The sequence below is a fragment of the Excalfactoria chinensis genome, chromosome 8 (assembly GCF_039878825.1).
Source record: "Excalfactoria chinensis isolate bCotChi1 chromosome 8, bCotChi1.hap2, whole genome shotgun sequence".
NCBI classification, from domain to species: Eukaryota; Metazoa; Chordata; class Aves; order Galliformes; family Phasianidae; genus Excalfactoria; species Excalfactoria chinensis.
In genome coordinates this window covers 12,893,051-12,905,965 of record NC_092832.1, presented here as the reverse complement: position 1 = coordinate 12,905,965, position 12,915 = coordinate 12,893,051, and the positions used below count along the sequence as shown (strand labels likewise).

The 12,915-nt window shown below is 54.0% G+C and overlaps 2 protein-coding genes across 3 annotated transcripts in view; one reads left to right on the top strand and one right to left on the bottom strand.

Moving 5' to 3' along the window:
• Nucleotides 1-376: 376 nt before the first annotated feature.
• On the top strand, nucleotides 377-10,247 carry TOR3A (torsin family 3 member A). The gene is made up of 6 exons (XM_072343887.1): nucleotides 377-800; nucleotides 1,083-1,196; nucleotides 1,732-1,997; nucleotides 2,358-2,530; nucleotides 4,144-4,268; nucleotides 4,537-10,247. The coding sequence occupies exons 1-6, from the start codon at nucleotides 512-514 to the stop codon at nucleotides 4,785-4,787; spliced, it is 1,218 nt and encodes a 405-aa protein (XP_072199988.1). The 5' UTR covers nucleotides 377-511; the 3' UTR covers nucleotides 4,788-10,247.
• The window catches only part of ABL2 (ABL proto-oncogene 2, non-receptor tyrosine kinase), a 35,222-nt gene continuing 27,402 nt past the window's right edge, over nucleotides 5,096-12,915 (bottom strand). For both annotated transcript variants that reach the window (XM_072343884.1, XM_072343885.1), the window contains exon 11: nucleotides 5,096-11,974. In XM_072343884.1, the coding sequence (XP_072199985.1) occupies nucleotides 10,290-11,974 (1,685 nt within the window). In that variant the 3' untranslated portion in view covers nucleotides 5,096-10,289. The remainder of the gene's footprint in view (nucleotides 11,975-12,915) is intronic.

Sequence of the window (12,915 nt, the reverse complement as noted above, 5' to 3'; positions counted from 1 at the left end):
CCTCGCAGCTGTCCTGCCAGCCCGAGTCTGTTTGTGCCCCTTGGAAACGACCCCACTGAACAACACGGCCGGCTGCGTGCTGGGAAGGGCGAGCCCGGAGCCCCACCTCGTGTCTCTGCCATCATCTGAGCATTTCCATTGCCTTGCGTTTCATCTGCAATCGCGTTTTCCTGCTAAACTCACACCGGAGCGCGCCGCCCTGACCCCAGAAACAAAACCGGCCTGTCTCAGCGCTCAGCGGCAGCTGCAGGGGCTGCCCGGCTCGGGTCCCGTGTTCCCCGGCATCCCTCCAGCTGTGCGCAGAGCGGCCAGCCGCGGGGCCGGGTTTTGCTGCGTGGTGCTGGAGGAGGAGCCGCACCCGGCCCAGCGGGGCAGGCCGTCCTGCCTGGGCTCTGCTGGCCGTGCTCCCGGACCGAATATTTCGCCGCTGCAGGAAGTGAGCTCACAGCTCCGAAGGGAGGACGGGAGCCCGCGGGCGCCCAGCCCGGCCGGGCAGAGGGACCGCGCGGCCATGGGTCGGGGCACGCTGCTGTCTTGCCTGGGGCCGGCCTGCTGCCTGCTGCTGCTACTGGCGGACTCCGGGGGGCTGGGGAGCCGTGGGAAGCAGCGGGGGCCGCCGGAGGAACGCCAGAACGCCGCGACGGAGGCGGCACCGTGGGGCAGAGCGAGGTACGAGGCGGTGAAGAAGCAGCTGGGAACCGTGGGAGCTCTGTCCAAGCAGTACTGGCAGTACCTGGCTTGCAAGGTGTGGCAGGAGGGCTGCGGGAAGGAGGAAGAGGAAAAGACCAGCCCCGGCCCAGGTAAGATCCTTCCTCTCTTGTTAGCGGGGTCTGCATCCCGAACTCCCACGGGCTCTGTGGGAAGGAACTCCCCATTGCTCAGCATGCACTGTGCTGGGAAGCATGTTGTGTCTACCCTCGCTCTGTCCCCGGTAAACCCGTCTGCCTTGGAGCCAGCTGCAGCTCGTTATCCCTCTCCCCATCTGCTGCCCTGCACCTGGGCAGGGTGGCAGTTAACTGGGAACACCTGGGTGCTGGCGCACAGTGCAAGAATGAAGTTTGTCTCTGCTCTGACCTTTGCAGGCTGGAGCTTGCCTCTGGTGGGCCAGGATTACCTGGAGATCCTCTCTACCTGGTACTGCAGTTTTGGCAAGTGCTGTGAGACAGGAGACTGCCGGATCATCAACAATGTCACAGGTGGGTGCTGCTGGCTCCTTTGTTCTCCTCATTCTTCTAAAAAGCCCATGTTAGCAAGTGATGCACATAAAAGGCATTTCTGGGGGAGGAGGGGTTGAGCCAAGTTCTGCTTCTCACCACTCATTTGCAGCTCTTGGGCTGCAAGAAAGTGTGCTCTGTGCAGTGCTGTGGTTTGCACCACCCTTGAAACTTGTGCTCTCCATGCAGTCTGCTGGGTGGTACACAGAGCTCAGGAAACACTACAGAAAGCATCGGGGCTTCAGTGCCCTGTGTAGTCATCAAAGGCTTCCTCCAGTTTCCAAAGGGAAAAAGGAGTCAGCAAAAGATCTGTGTCTTTTTGCAGTCAGTGGCAGATATGAGCAGGGTATCCTGCCTTGTTAATCCTGCACTGCTAATGCCAGCTCAAGGCTCCTCTTGGACACGAGTCCCACCAACGGGGCTCTGTGGGCTTGGTGCTGTGCAACATCTTCTCATGCTCCCAGCAGCAGCAACCGGGCTTGAGGTTAAGGCTGAGCTTTTGCTGTATTTTCTCCAGGGCTGGAGCTGGACCTCCACAAGCAGCTCCACGGGCAGCACTTGGCCAAAGAAGTTGTCATCCAGGCGGTGCGAGGGTTCCTGCAGAGCCCACAGCCGCAGAAGGCTCTGGTCCTCTCCTTCCACGGCTGGTCCGGCACAGGCAAGAACTTTGTGGCCCGCATGGTGGCCGCTCACCTGTACAGGGATGGGCTGAGGAGTGAGTGTGTCAGGGTGTTCATCGCGCTCTTCCATTTCCCCCACCACAACTACGTGGACTCCTACAAGGTGAGAGCTGCTGGAACTGGTGTACTGGTGTCCTGGGTCTAGCTGGGATGGAGCTGCCTCTTCATACCAGCTGCACTGTGTTGTGCTTTGGGTTTGTGAGTGGAGCAGAGCTAATAACACTGGTGTTGTAGCTATTGCTGAGCTGTCTGTGCTCACTGCTTCAAGGTTTTCTGCTTTTCCCGCTCTGCCCCTCAGCCAATAGGTTGGGGGTGCACAAGAAACTGGGAAGGGGTACAAAAGGGAGCAGCTCACCAAAGGGATGTCCCATACATCATCAGTAAAAGCTGAGGGGAAGGGCTCTGGGGTTGGTTATGCCATCTCCTGGTGGCGGGCACCTCAATCCTGCCTGCTGTTCTGCAGGTTCAGCTGGAGAAGCAGATAAGTGAGACTATGCAGCTCTGCAAGCAGTCGCTGTTCATCTTTGATGAGGCAGAGAAACTTCATTTTGGCCTCCTGGATGTCATCAAGCCCTTCATGGCTCGCTCTAACAAGGGCCGGCAAGATAATCGGAGATCCATCTTCCTCTTCCTCAGGTAATTTCTGGGCTTCCAAAGACATGGGGAGGGACAGAGCCCCTGAAAGAGTGTGATATGAGGGGCTTGGAATGCAGAGGTAGGGAAAGAGATGCCCAGCTCTTCCAAGGAATGGTTGCCCTCATGGCCAGCTTGCCTTTTTGCTGCTGAGGAGCCGAGACTTAGCTGAGCTGGTGCCTGGGCACCACTGAGGTTCAGGGATAGTGTGGTGTCATCCTGCACCTTGCATGGCTGAGCAGGGAGATTCTGCATTGCAGGGAGCATGGCCAGGACTACAGGTCCTTGCAGGATGTGGCTGTACCATGTGGAGAGGTCCCACTTACCTGGCCTGGTACATGGGGAAATTGTATTCAGTTCCTCCCTCTGTCTGAAAGGGAAGTTGTACCCCCACCTCTTGCCATCCAGGCAAGTGTGCTGACCTCCAAGCTCAGCGGTTCCCTAGAGAATCTTCTCTGCTCATAGAAGACCTGACTCTGGACCTGGTGCCGCAGGGCTGACCCAATGTGTCCTGTCCAGTCTGGGCAGAGTAGACATGCTGCCAGCTGTGTGGAGCTGCCCTGGTCCACCTACCTGGCATGCTGCACAGCCCCAGTGCCCACGTCAGCCCCTTTGTGTCACCATACAGAGGGAGCAGGGCGTCTTGAACTGCAGCAGTGTGTAATCAGTGCTGGGGGGGTTTCATCATGCCTGGTGACACAAACCTGTTGCTGCATGGCTGGCTCTGGCCCAGGCCTTGTCTGGATGTGGCCTGGATTTGCAGCTGTGGCTGGGCTTGGGTGGTGGGTGCAGGATGGGTGTGAGCTGTGCTGGGAAGGTGATGATGGCTTCTTTGTTTTGCCTCCTCTCTATCTGTGGAATGGGTCTGGACTCTCTATGCATGAGGAAAAATATGTATGAGACCCAAGTCCTCCACACAGAATCATTTGTGTTGGAAGGGACCTTTAAAGATCATCTGGCCCAACTCCCTTGCAGTGAACAGGGATGCCTACAGCTCAGTCAGGTGCTCAGAGCCTCATCCATCCTGACCTTAAGTGTCTCTAAGGATAAGGCTTCCACCACATCTCTGGGCAACCCCAGCTGGTTTCCAGCATCACCAGCCCCCTGCTGGGACGGTGCTCAGACCAGGAGCTGCCTTCTGACATGTGGGGGCTGCCTTGGGAGCCTCAATGGCTGCCTGGACCCTGCACCCCCCACTAGGCAAGGTCCCTGTCCCGGCCCTTTTCTTCTCAAGGGACTCCTGCCACGTACTCTGCCCTCTGGCCTGGACTTGGCAGTGGCTCACTGAGGGTTTGCTGTGGAGCCAAGTGTCACCTGAGGGGTCAGTGGCTTCCCAGACAGGGCAGGGTACTGACAGAAACACAGGTTTTGTTGGCTCCTGGCCCCACCTGGGAGAGCAAACAGCTGCTCCAGGCCTGGGCTGGCAAGATGGAAGATAGCTGTGTGGATTCCTTTAGAACAGCATTAAGCTGCACAAATGTTTCAGGTGCTGATTGGGCACAGTGATTGCTTTGTTGTAAACAGAACTGCTGAGCTCTGCCTATAGAGGAGGCTGCTGGCAGCTCTGAGCAATTCAGGCCGGCAGCTTGGTGAAGTGACTTCTCTTCTGTCTGCAGCAATATTGGTGGCAGTGCCATCAACGAGGTCGCTCTGGACTTCTGGCGAGCTGGACGGGCACGGGAGGAGATCCCCATGGAGCTCCTGGAGCAGCAGCTGCGGCTGGAGATGCTGCAGCTTGCAGGTAGGAGCCGGGGTGCTGCAGCAGGCAGCCTGCCCAGTCACAAACCTGCCCCTGAGCACCAGGCTGGGACTTTGTTATGAGGAGCTTTTGTGCTGCGGGAACCTCTGGAAAAGTGTTGATGTACCTTTTCCTCCTTCCACATAGCTCAGCCCAGTGAGCATGGCAGCAAGGCACGTGGGAGGAGCTGGGTCATTTTTGCTCCCTTTCAGCCCTAGAGGTGCCAGCTCTCAGGTGGCTGAAGCTTGCCTTGTTTTGCTTTTTGCTGCAGAGAACGGTTATGCCCGCAGCCACCTCCTTGAAGAGAACCTTGTTGATTTCTTCGTGCCATTCCTGCCTCTGGAGTACCACCACGTGAAGCTCTGCGCACGGGATGCCTTCCTCGCCCGTGGACTTCCCTACACAGAAGCAACCCTGGATGAGGTTGCCAGGATGATGGTGTTTGTCCCTAAAGAAGAGAAGCTTTTCTCTGCACAGGGCTGTAAATCTGTATCACAGCGCATCAATTACTTTCTTCCTTGAACACCAGGTGGGACTACATCCCTGGTGAAGGTGATTCTGTACGCCAGGAGCTGCTCTCCTTGCACGAGGTCAGGCAAGCAGGTCACCCCCTGCACAGGGGCAGGAACTGAACTCCATGTTACCCCAAGGGCTGCTTACAGGGAAGGCAGTGTGTCCTGCCTGGCCCTACGGTTGGAGTGTCAGCAGGATGAGCTCAGCTGGGTTTTTAAGACCACGTGGTGTTTCTCACTCCCTCCTTCTACTCTGAAGCAGAAGTTTGGTTGTGCTGACAGGTGCTTACTTAGTTTCATATGAGTGGGGGTATCATCAGTTTGTTGCCACTTAGCGAGGGCCCAGGCCAGACTGATCCAGCAGAAGCCGCGGCCTCATCCCTGTCCACAGCTTCCTCAGTCACATACAGAAAATGACTGCTTCATCTCTATTAGCATAGATGTTAAATGAGATGTTAAACCTACAGCCTTTGCTTTGGAGTGGCCTTCCCTCCCCTCTCTTGGTCTTTAGTTCCATGGAAGCAGCTGTGTGACGAGGTGAGCTCCTGCTGAAATCACTTCTCTGAGCCATTTGATGAAGAGCGCATTTGCTGCATTGCAGGACCTGGTTTGGGGAGAGCTGGACATGGGCAAAGGGCAGCTGAGGAGGACAGTGGGTGAAAGAACAGGTTGCAATTGAATTCTGGTTTTCAGAGCTGGAATAAGATTTTTTTCCTTCCCCCCCAGTATGCTGTGGGGTTTTGGCTGGTATCAGCATTCCTACACCAAGGGGCTGTTTGCTGTCTGGGTACTTGCCAGGTGATAAGAATGTTAGGGCAGGACCAAAATATTTCAGCAGTGATACAGGAATCGCTTTGTGACCTCTAGGTCAAAACTCCCTTCCAACACAGCTGCTGCACAGTGAGGTGAATCAGCAGCTGCCAAGGACGGCTCGGCTGCCTCATGTGCAGACCTTTGATCTATTTTAAGCTTGGAACCTCTCAGCAGTGCCAGTGCTGAGCAGCACCACTGCAGGGACAGGCTGAGCACTGCTCTGCAGCCTCTGAGATCATGGATCTAATCTAACGAGGCTGTGTGATCCAAGGCAGGGAGGTGAGCCAGCTGCTCATCTTCTTTTCTCTGTACAAAGTTAGCTTAAGCCTGGCTGCTGTCTCAAGGCCGGACCTAAGTGTTATGTCTACTTTTATCAGGCACTGCTTGGAGCTGGCTTATGGATGGTCATTTCATCGCAGTCATCAGTCCTAGAAACAGCAGAGAGGTGCCCAAGGGAAGGCAGCTCTTCAGTGCGGATGCAGCCCTGCAGAACAGCACAGTCCAGGCTCTGCTTTACAACCAGCTGATCTGCTCGGTCACTTGTGTAAGCCAGCCTGAGGTCTGTAGGGTTTTGCTTTTTGAGTAAGTGGCTTTGGGTGAGCACAGTGCGGGTTCAAATGTGCTTGAAACAAAAAATAAAGCAATGTCCAGGCAAGGGTTTGGTTTTTTTGCCAATAAAATATTGCAACCTTTATTTAAAACAAAATGCAAATTGGCAAAACTTTGTGGAACGACAGGCAAAGAGACCCTTCCAAGGGCCTTATTTACATCAAGTTTAACACTGTTCGCAGTTCACAGTCAGACGATAGTGAGAGAATTAAATTAGAAAAACAACCAAAATATATTACAATAACAATTAAAAACAAAACAGTTGACAACACTGTCGAGTGATTGGTGATTAACGTGTTTCATTTAATCCATTCCTGCCCTCTGTGAGCTCACTACTGATACCCACAGCGTGCCATGCCGAGCTCCACACCGTGCTGGAAAGATGACCTCCTTTGGTACAGGCATCCCACAGGCACTGCAGATCCGTCCCAGAAGCTGCCACTTCCTACCACCAGGGGATAAGCTGAGGGTTCGTTCTCCACTCCAGGCCTGAGAGAACCCCAGTGCCCACGGCCCATTTGCACCAGCTGCTCCTGCTGACACTGGGCCAGCGGTGCTCAGCAGCAGCCTCCTCTGTGAGGACAAGGAACAGAGAAAACAGCCCCGTGTCCTGCATCAGGAGTGCTGCTCTGTTCAGCTCTGCTCTCTCAGCTGTGAGGTTTGATGTCATCCTAAGACCAAGGATGCCAGCGCTGGTGAGAAGTACAACCAGTTGTGTGCGCTGCCACGTGCACTGCTGTGCCCAGGGTTAAGAAGGGCATATGGTGCAGAGCTGCACCTGCGGGCCGGCTGCTCCCCTGGGAGGTAGGGAGAGAAATGCCCCACGCTGCCTTGCTCCGGGCTCTGAGCATTCCCAAGCACTATGGTCTGCCACCCCTGCTGCAAAGATGACTGCCTTCAATTCTAGGCTGCAGTAGTGCAAGGGAGAGAGCCCAGCTGCATTTGCATCTTCACCACAGGAGGCCTCACAGCGGTGAAGAAAGGAAACACAAGAGGAGGTTGTCTTATCCACAAAGCGTGGAGCAAGAGATGCTCTTCACTGGAAGAAGTAACGGCGGGGCTTTGCCATCCATACAGTACTTGACACAGACCGTGAGCAAAGCTGGAAGCAGAGAAGCTGCTACGGTTGACACCTTTAAGGCTGAGCAGAAAGGCAAATCTAGAAGAGGGAAAGGACCTGTAATAGTGGTGGGAGAGGAGCTGCCTCAACTGTGTGTGATCCTGGGAGAGCAGGTGAATTCTGCTTCTCCCGACTGCCCACAGCTGTGTCCCTGCCCACTGTCTCTGTGGGGGAGGAGAAAACAGGCAGCAGTCAGAGAAAGCAAGCACGGGGAGGGCAGCCGGCCCTTTGCTGGGCACAGTTTGTTTCTTAAGTAGGGCACGAAGGAGTTGAAAGGTCTGTTGTGATAATTAGGAATCGGGAATCGTTTGCTATTCTATCACTTTTGTGGGAGCTTTTCTGGAAGACCCATATTCAGGAAATAATACACGTAAAAAAGCTTCTTTTAAAACACTCAGCAGAACTGGAAGAACACTTGTAGAATGTTCTGGTTAAAATACCTTTCCCCTGAGAATAACCGCTTCAGTTCCAGTCAGCTTTGACTGGGCTGAGAAGCACTACAGCGATGAACCTACACGATTGTCTGCAGGGCAAACAGGACCGGCCCCTCTGACACCAAGGAAGCTCCCATACCCTTCCACTCCTCCTGACTGTTAAGAAGGCAACATGAAGCAACGCCTTAAGATTTTTTCCCTTTATGGGTCAGCTTTCCAAAGGCAGCCAGTCTGGTGTGCAGTGACGCACACGTTCAATAAAGATGGCCGAAGCAGGTAAGGTAAACCACAAAAGCCCTCGGTAAAGCCTACAAGAGAACTGGTAGGTGCTCAGCATCCCTGCTGGGTGAGTGCCCCGGGGAGCTGCAGGTGGAGATCCAGGACAAGCTGGAAGTCTTACTGCAGAATGAGGCAGCAGGCGCTTCCAGGTGGGCCACGAGGTAAGGACCATGACCCCACTAAGAAGGGATCAGCTTGCTGACTGGTGGGAACAATGAATTCACCTCCATACCTATGATTGGGGTGGAAGGATTGGGGTTTTATTTGTTATTTCACGTGGTTTGACAGTGAAGCACACGTGGGCCGTTTCACCTGGCTGTACTGCTCCACTGGTGTGCATTCGTGCAGCGTGACACACAGCTTTATCTACCACAGAGCAGTAAATAACAGCAGGGCTCTCAGACGCAGCCGGCCACGTCTCACGGTGCTCCATGGGAACACCAGAGGTGTGCACCAAGAGCCCCAGCCTGCTGCTGAGCACCAACAGGGCGATGCCTGTGGGCACACAAAGGATGCCTGAGTGCCAACCATCTGAGTTCACAGCTGAGCCCCGGCTCAACCCTAAACGCTCAACCTAAAAGCAGCACAGTCATGCTTTGAAAACAAGTTAAAAAACAACAAAAAAAGCATTTTAGCAAAAAACAATAAAATAAAAGATTTAAGGTGCAAAGCAAGCCAGATCCTCTATCATCACAAACAGTGTGAAGTGAGCAGCAGCATGCAGGGTAACGGGTATTTGGATGCAGGTTATCAGGCCTGTTTGCTTCTTCTCTAACCAACAAGTAGTTGAGGTCTCTGTACTTGCCAGTCCTTTAGCTCTCAGGACGCCGTGCACACGCACAGCACGCCAGCTTTCTGAGGCCACAACAGTCAACCAACAACACCAGGACAGAAGGAGTCCAGCCACGTGGCTGCCTGCCTGCTGGGACCGCCAGCACTGTGTTCCAGTGGGAGCTCCCCAAGCAAGGCCCTGACACCTCTGTCACGTTCCAGGCAGAGCGCAGTTCACACAGCAGGAGATTCTGGTCCAGTTGTCAAAACACATAAACTAACAAAGGACGGCCGTGACTCGTGTGCTGACATACCCAGTCACCTTCACAGCCCTGGATGGTGGAAGCCTGCAAGACTGGTAAGCAAGAGCAACAAGTCCCAGGAAGGGCTGTAATGTGGCTGTGCAGTGTCAGGGGGAGGGAGCGGTGCAGGGAGACCTGCAGGCAGGCCGGGCTGTTCTCCCAGCTCCAGCACTGCCTGCTGCAGGTCAGCAGATTGCAGCCAGGAGCTGCTGGTGGCAGAGGTTCTGCCTTGCCTGCCATGGGCCTCAAGGTGCTGAAACTGAACTGGGGAGCCGACTTGGTAACGAGTTAAAAACAACGTAGAGCCTTTAAAAAAACCAAAAGCAACACCCCACCCCATCCCATTAACACTGGCAAGTTGTGCAAGAGCCCCAAACTACTCACAACCAATGACCATCAAGCAGCACTCATGCTAGACCACTAGAAATAGGAATCGACTGAGTGAAGGCAGTGTGGTGGGAAGGGGGTAATTCCAGTGGTAAGTCTGCCCAGCATTCCTGATGCCTCAGCTACAATGAAGACGAGAACATGTGGAAGATGAGGTGGACAAGAGGGAAAAGGGATAATTTCATATATTAACTAATTTTGCAGTTCTCATTACAGCAGCAACAGCACTGTGGAAGTAAGCCACTGAGGCTAGTGCATCTACCTCCAGCAGCTCTGAATACTGTCAGTGCATTAGACCTGCCCCCAGCTGCACGCAGCCTGCTCCTTCAGAGCCGCCCAGCCAGGACCGCTCAGCAGCTGGTACCAGCAGAGCCCCAGGGCCCTTCCTCGCCTTGTCAGGAGCCCAAAAGCGTGTGTTAGTGCTGATGGGGTGCGTCTGTACAGCCAAGGGGCCAGCAGCCACTCCAGCATTCCGGCTGCCAGACCGTCCTTCCCAGAGCGAGAACCTGTCATCGATTCTCCTGCCTCTCAAAGGGAGGAGCGAGGATCTTCCTCACCTTGCCATAGCAGGCAGACCGGACCGGCAAGGTAGGGACAAATACTTGATGTTCTGCCCCTTACAGCTTGAATCTACCCTCTCCATCCCCATTTTCTGAGATGAACTTGTAAACGTGAGAACTCAGTGATCTGAGGTACTTCACATACTCAAGTATCAGTCTTTCCTTTTGAAAGCATCAGTACAGAAAAAAGCCCCCCCCCAACCCCAGGTGTATTTCTCTTACCCAGATTGACAGTAGCTACCTTTGCACCACATCGCTGATTTCTTGGACGCACGACAATAAGTTATTAAGGACGGGGTTTGCCCCAGGGATGCCAGCAGCTGTTGAGGACACCTGCAGCTCCTGCAGGCTGAGTTCCAGTTTGCTCACGGCTTCCCGGAAGGCAAATTTGTTGCGTGTATGTGGAATGCAGTCCACGTAGCCTGAGCAGTAATCCAACAGCTGATGCCCCGTGTCCACCAGCTGGCTGTTTGGTGTCGGCTCAGCGATGGCACTTGAGAGAAGGTCGGCGCACTCCAGCAGCGCTTCCTTGCTGATTTTGTCTGCTGGGATTTTCTCAGCTGCCTGTTTGGTCTTTCTTAACGCTACCTTTGCACCAGCTGTGCCGTTGGCCATTTTCACTGGGGAGGTGGAAGACGACGACAGAGGCACTTGAGGTGGAGGCATCGCGGGCCTCCCAGATTTCCCACCGACAGGTGCTGCTGCTGCCTTCTTGCTCCCTTCGCTCGACTCGTGCTGCGCTCCTGCCGCATTGCTCAGCTCTTCTGCTGCATCCGAGCAGGCAGCCGGCTGCTGGAGGAGCCTCGTCACTGGTGGTGGAGGCGGAGCACACTTTGGTTTTACCCGTCTGGGCCGGTCCCTGTCGCCGGAAGAAGTGACCTGATGCTCAGATAAGAGCTTAAATTTATTACCCTGAGAGTCTGTGCCAATGAGCTGCACATCTGCTGGAGTGTGTTTCAGAGTGGGTGAGATTAGGACTGGCACTTTGTGGTTATGAGTGGTTGGAAGTATTGCTGCAGCCTTTACCGGAGAGGACCACCCCGCTCTCTCGCCATCCTCGAGGGCCCCTTGCCTTGGGCCACTGTTTTTTTCTTTGCTTTTAGCAGTTGCTGCTAGCCCTGCAGTCTCCTTTTCCTCTGTACTGGAAGGGGTTCGGAAAGGGAGAGCTGTGGCACCCCTTGGCAAGAGTTTTGCTTTTGGTCTTTCTCTAGTCAAAGCGGAACCTTCTTCAAACCTTTTGGGCAGCAGGTCATTTGCCCTCCCTGTGCTCTCATCAGGCTGAGAGGAGGTGGACACGGTCCGTTCCAGCTGGATTTTTGACCTCTGGGAATTTCTGGGAAGGGTCATTGCCATCCTGTCCTGCTCTGGAAGCCCTGAGGACATGGAAGATGTAGAGTTTGACCTTGGAAAAGGCTTCGATGCTTCCTCATTGCCAGTGGGCTTTCCTGGTCGTAGACCCAGTGTCTTTTTAATCAAGCGTGGTGTAAAGAAACCTGTGATGCCAGACCACCCACCACCGGTGCTCACACCCCCACCGCTGCTGGTACCAGTGCCATCATCATTGTAGAAGGTCCTCTGCGCAAAGCCCCCACTGTAGCACTTGGGTGGTGCCAGGTTTGTGTCCTGCTGCGTGGGAGCAAAAGCGAACCCATCCACGTGCTGCAAGGAAGCAACAGATGAAAAGTTACCCGTTAACTCGTATTTCTTGTGGGGCTGATTCTCCATCTCCCGGAAGGAGCTGCTGCGCTTGGGAGGCGTGGGAGCATTCCTCTTCTTCATGAAGGAGCTGAAGAAGCCACCTTTTCTGTCCCTGGTGAAAGTGGTCTCTTTGGCATCCTCCAGCAGGCTGCTGGGTGACTTGTCCCTCTGCTTGTGAGGCAGCGCGGGAGACCTGCTTGTTGGCTGTGTGCTCCTGATAAAACCTGGGAAGAAACAAGAACGAATCCGCAAAATTCATTTCCATTTCCACCTCCCTATCCTGCAGCAGGCTTTAAGGGCCCAACATCTCCTTTACACGGGATCTGCAGAGAAAGACTGAGGGAGGAAGGTGGCACTTCTATTTCTGCGCTGGTCTGCTTTCTTTTTTAACACTGTACATGTGTGACCTGGCTGCTGTCTGGGGAGGCAGATTAGGAGAAGGTCAGGAGAAAGTGAAGCTGCTCTTTTCTCTGTTTCCTACCCCCTTGCTGCAGTTCTTTTCTCCTTCCCCTGACACCGCAAAGTATAAGGGAAGAGCTGAATTGTCAGTTTCAGTTTGAAAGCTGTTATCTTTAAAATACAGTTAAATCGAATTTTAAAGAAAGAAATGCAATGGGATTAACTGAAAGGACCCTGCAAACAGCCCTCAAGACACAGCTGCTCGAAGCACCAGCCTAGAATACTTTGGCTGGATGGGAGTTCACTTGAGTGCCTGCTTATGAAAAGCTGAAGAAAGCTGAAGCCCCACATACACATATGCCACAGAACTGCTTCATGTCCCAACTGAGAGCAGAGCGGAGAGGTCTGCTTGACCCAAAGAACTGTGCCTGTACAGACATCATCTCAGTTGTCGAGAGCAGTTCCTCTGCTTTCTCAGGAATGAGAAGTGAAGTGACACCTGCACTGTGCCCAGGCTCCCACCCCACTCTGTATCATTCTGTCACTGAAGAACAAGACCACGCAGGGCTCATCCCCACGAGTCATTTCATCCCTCAGGGAGCAAATCTGCCATCATTCAGGTCTCTCCACCTCACTAATCCAGGAAGAGTATCCACATCCCTGCCTCTCCTGTCGCAGTAATATAAGTCCTACAGTCAGGCCACAAACTGAAAGAAGCCAACACCATTAATCATTACCTTGACTAGAATGTGACATTTTACAAGCC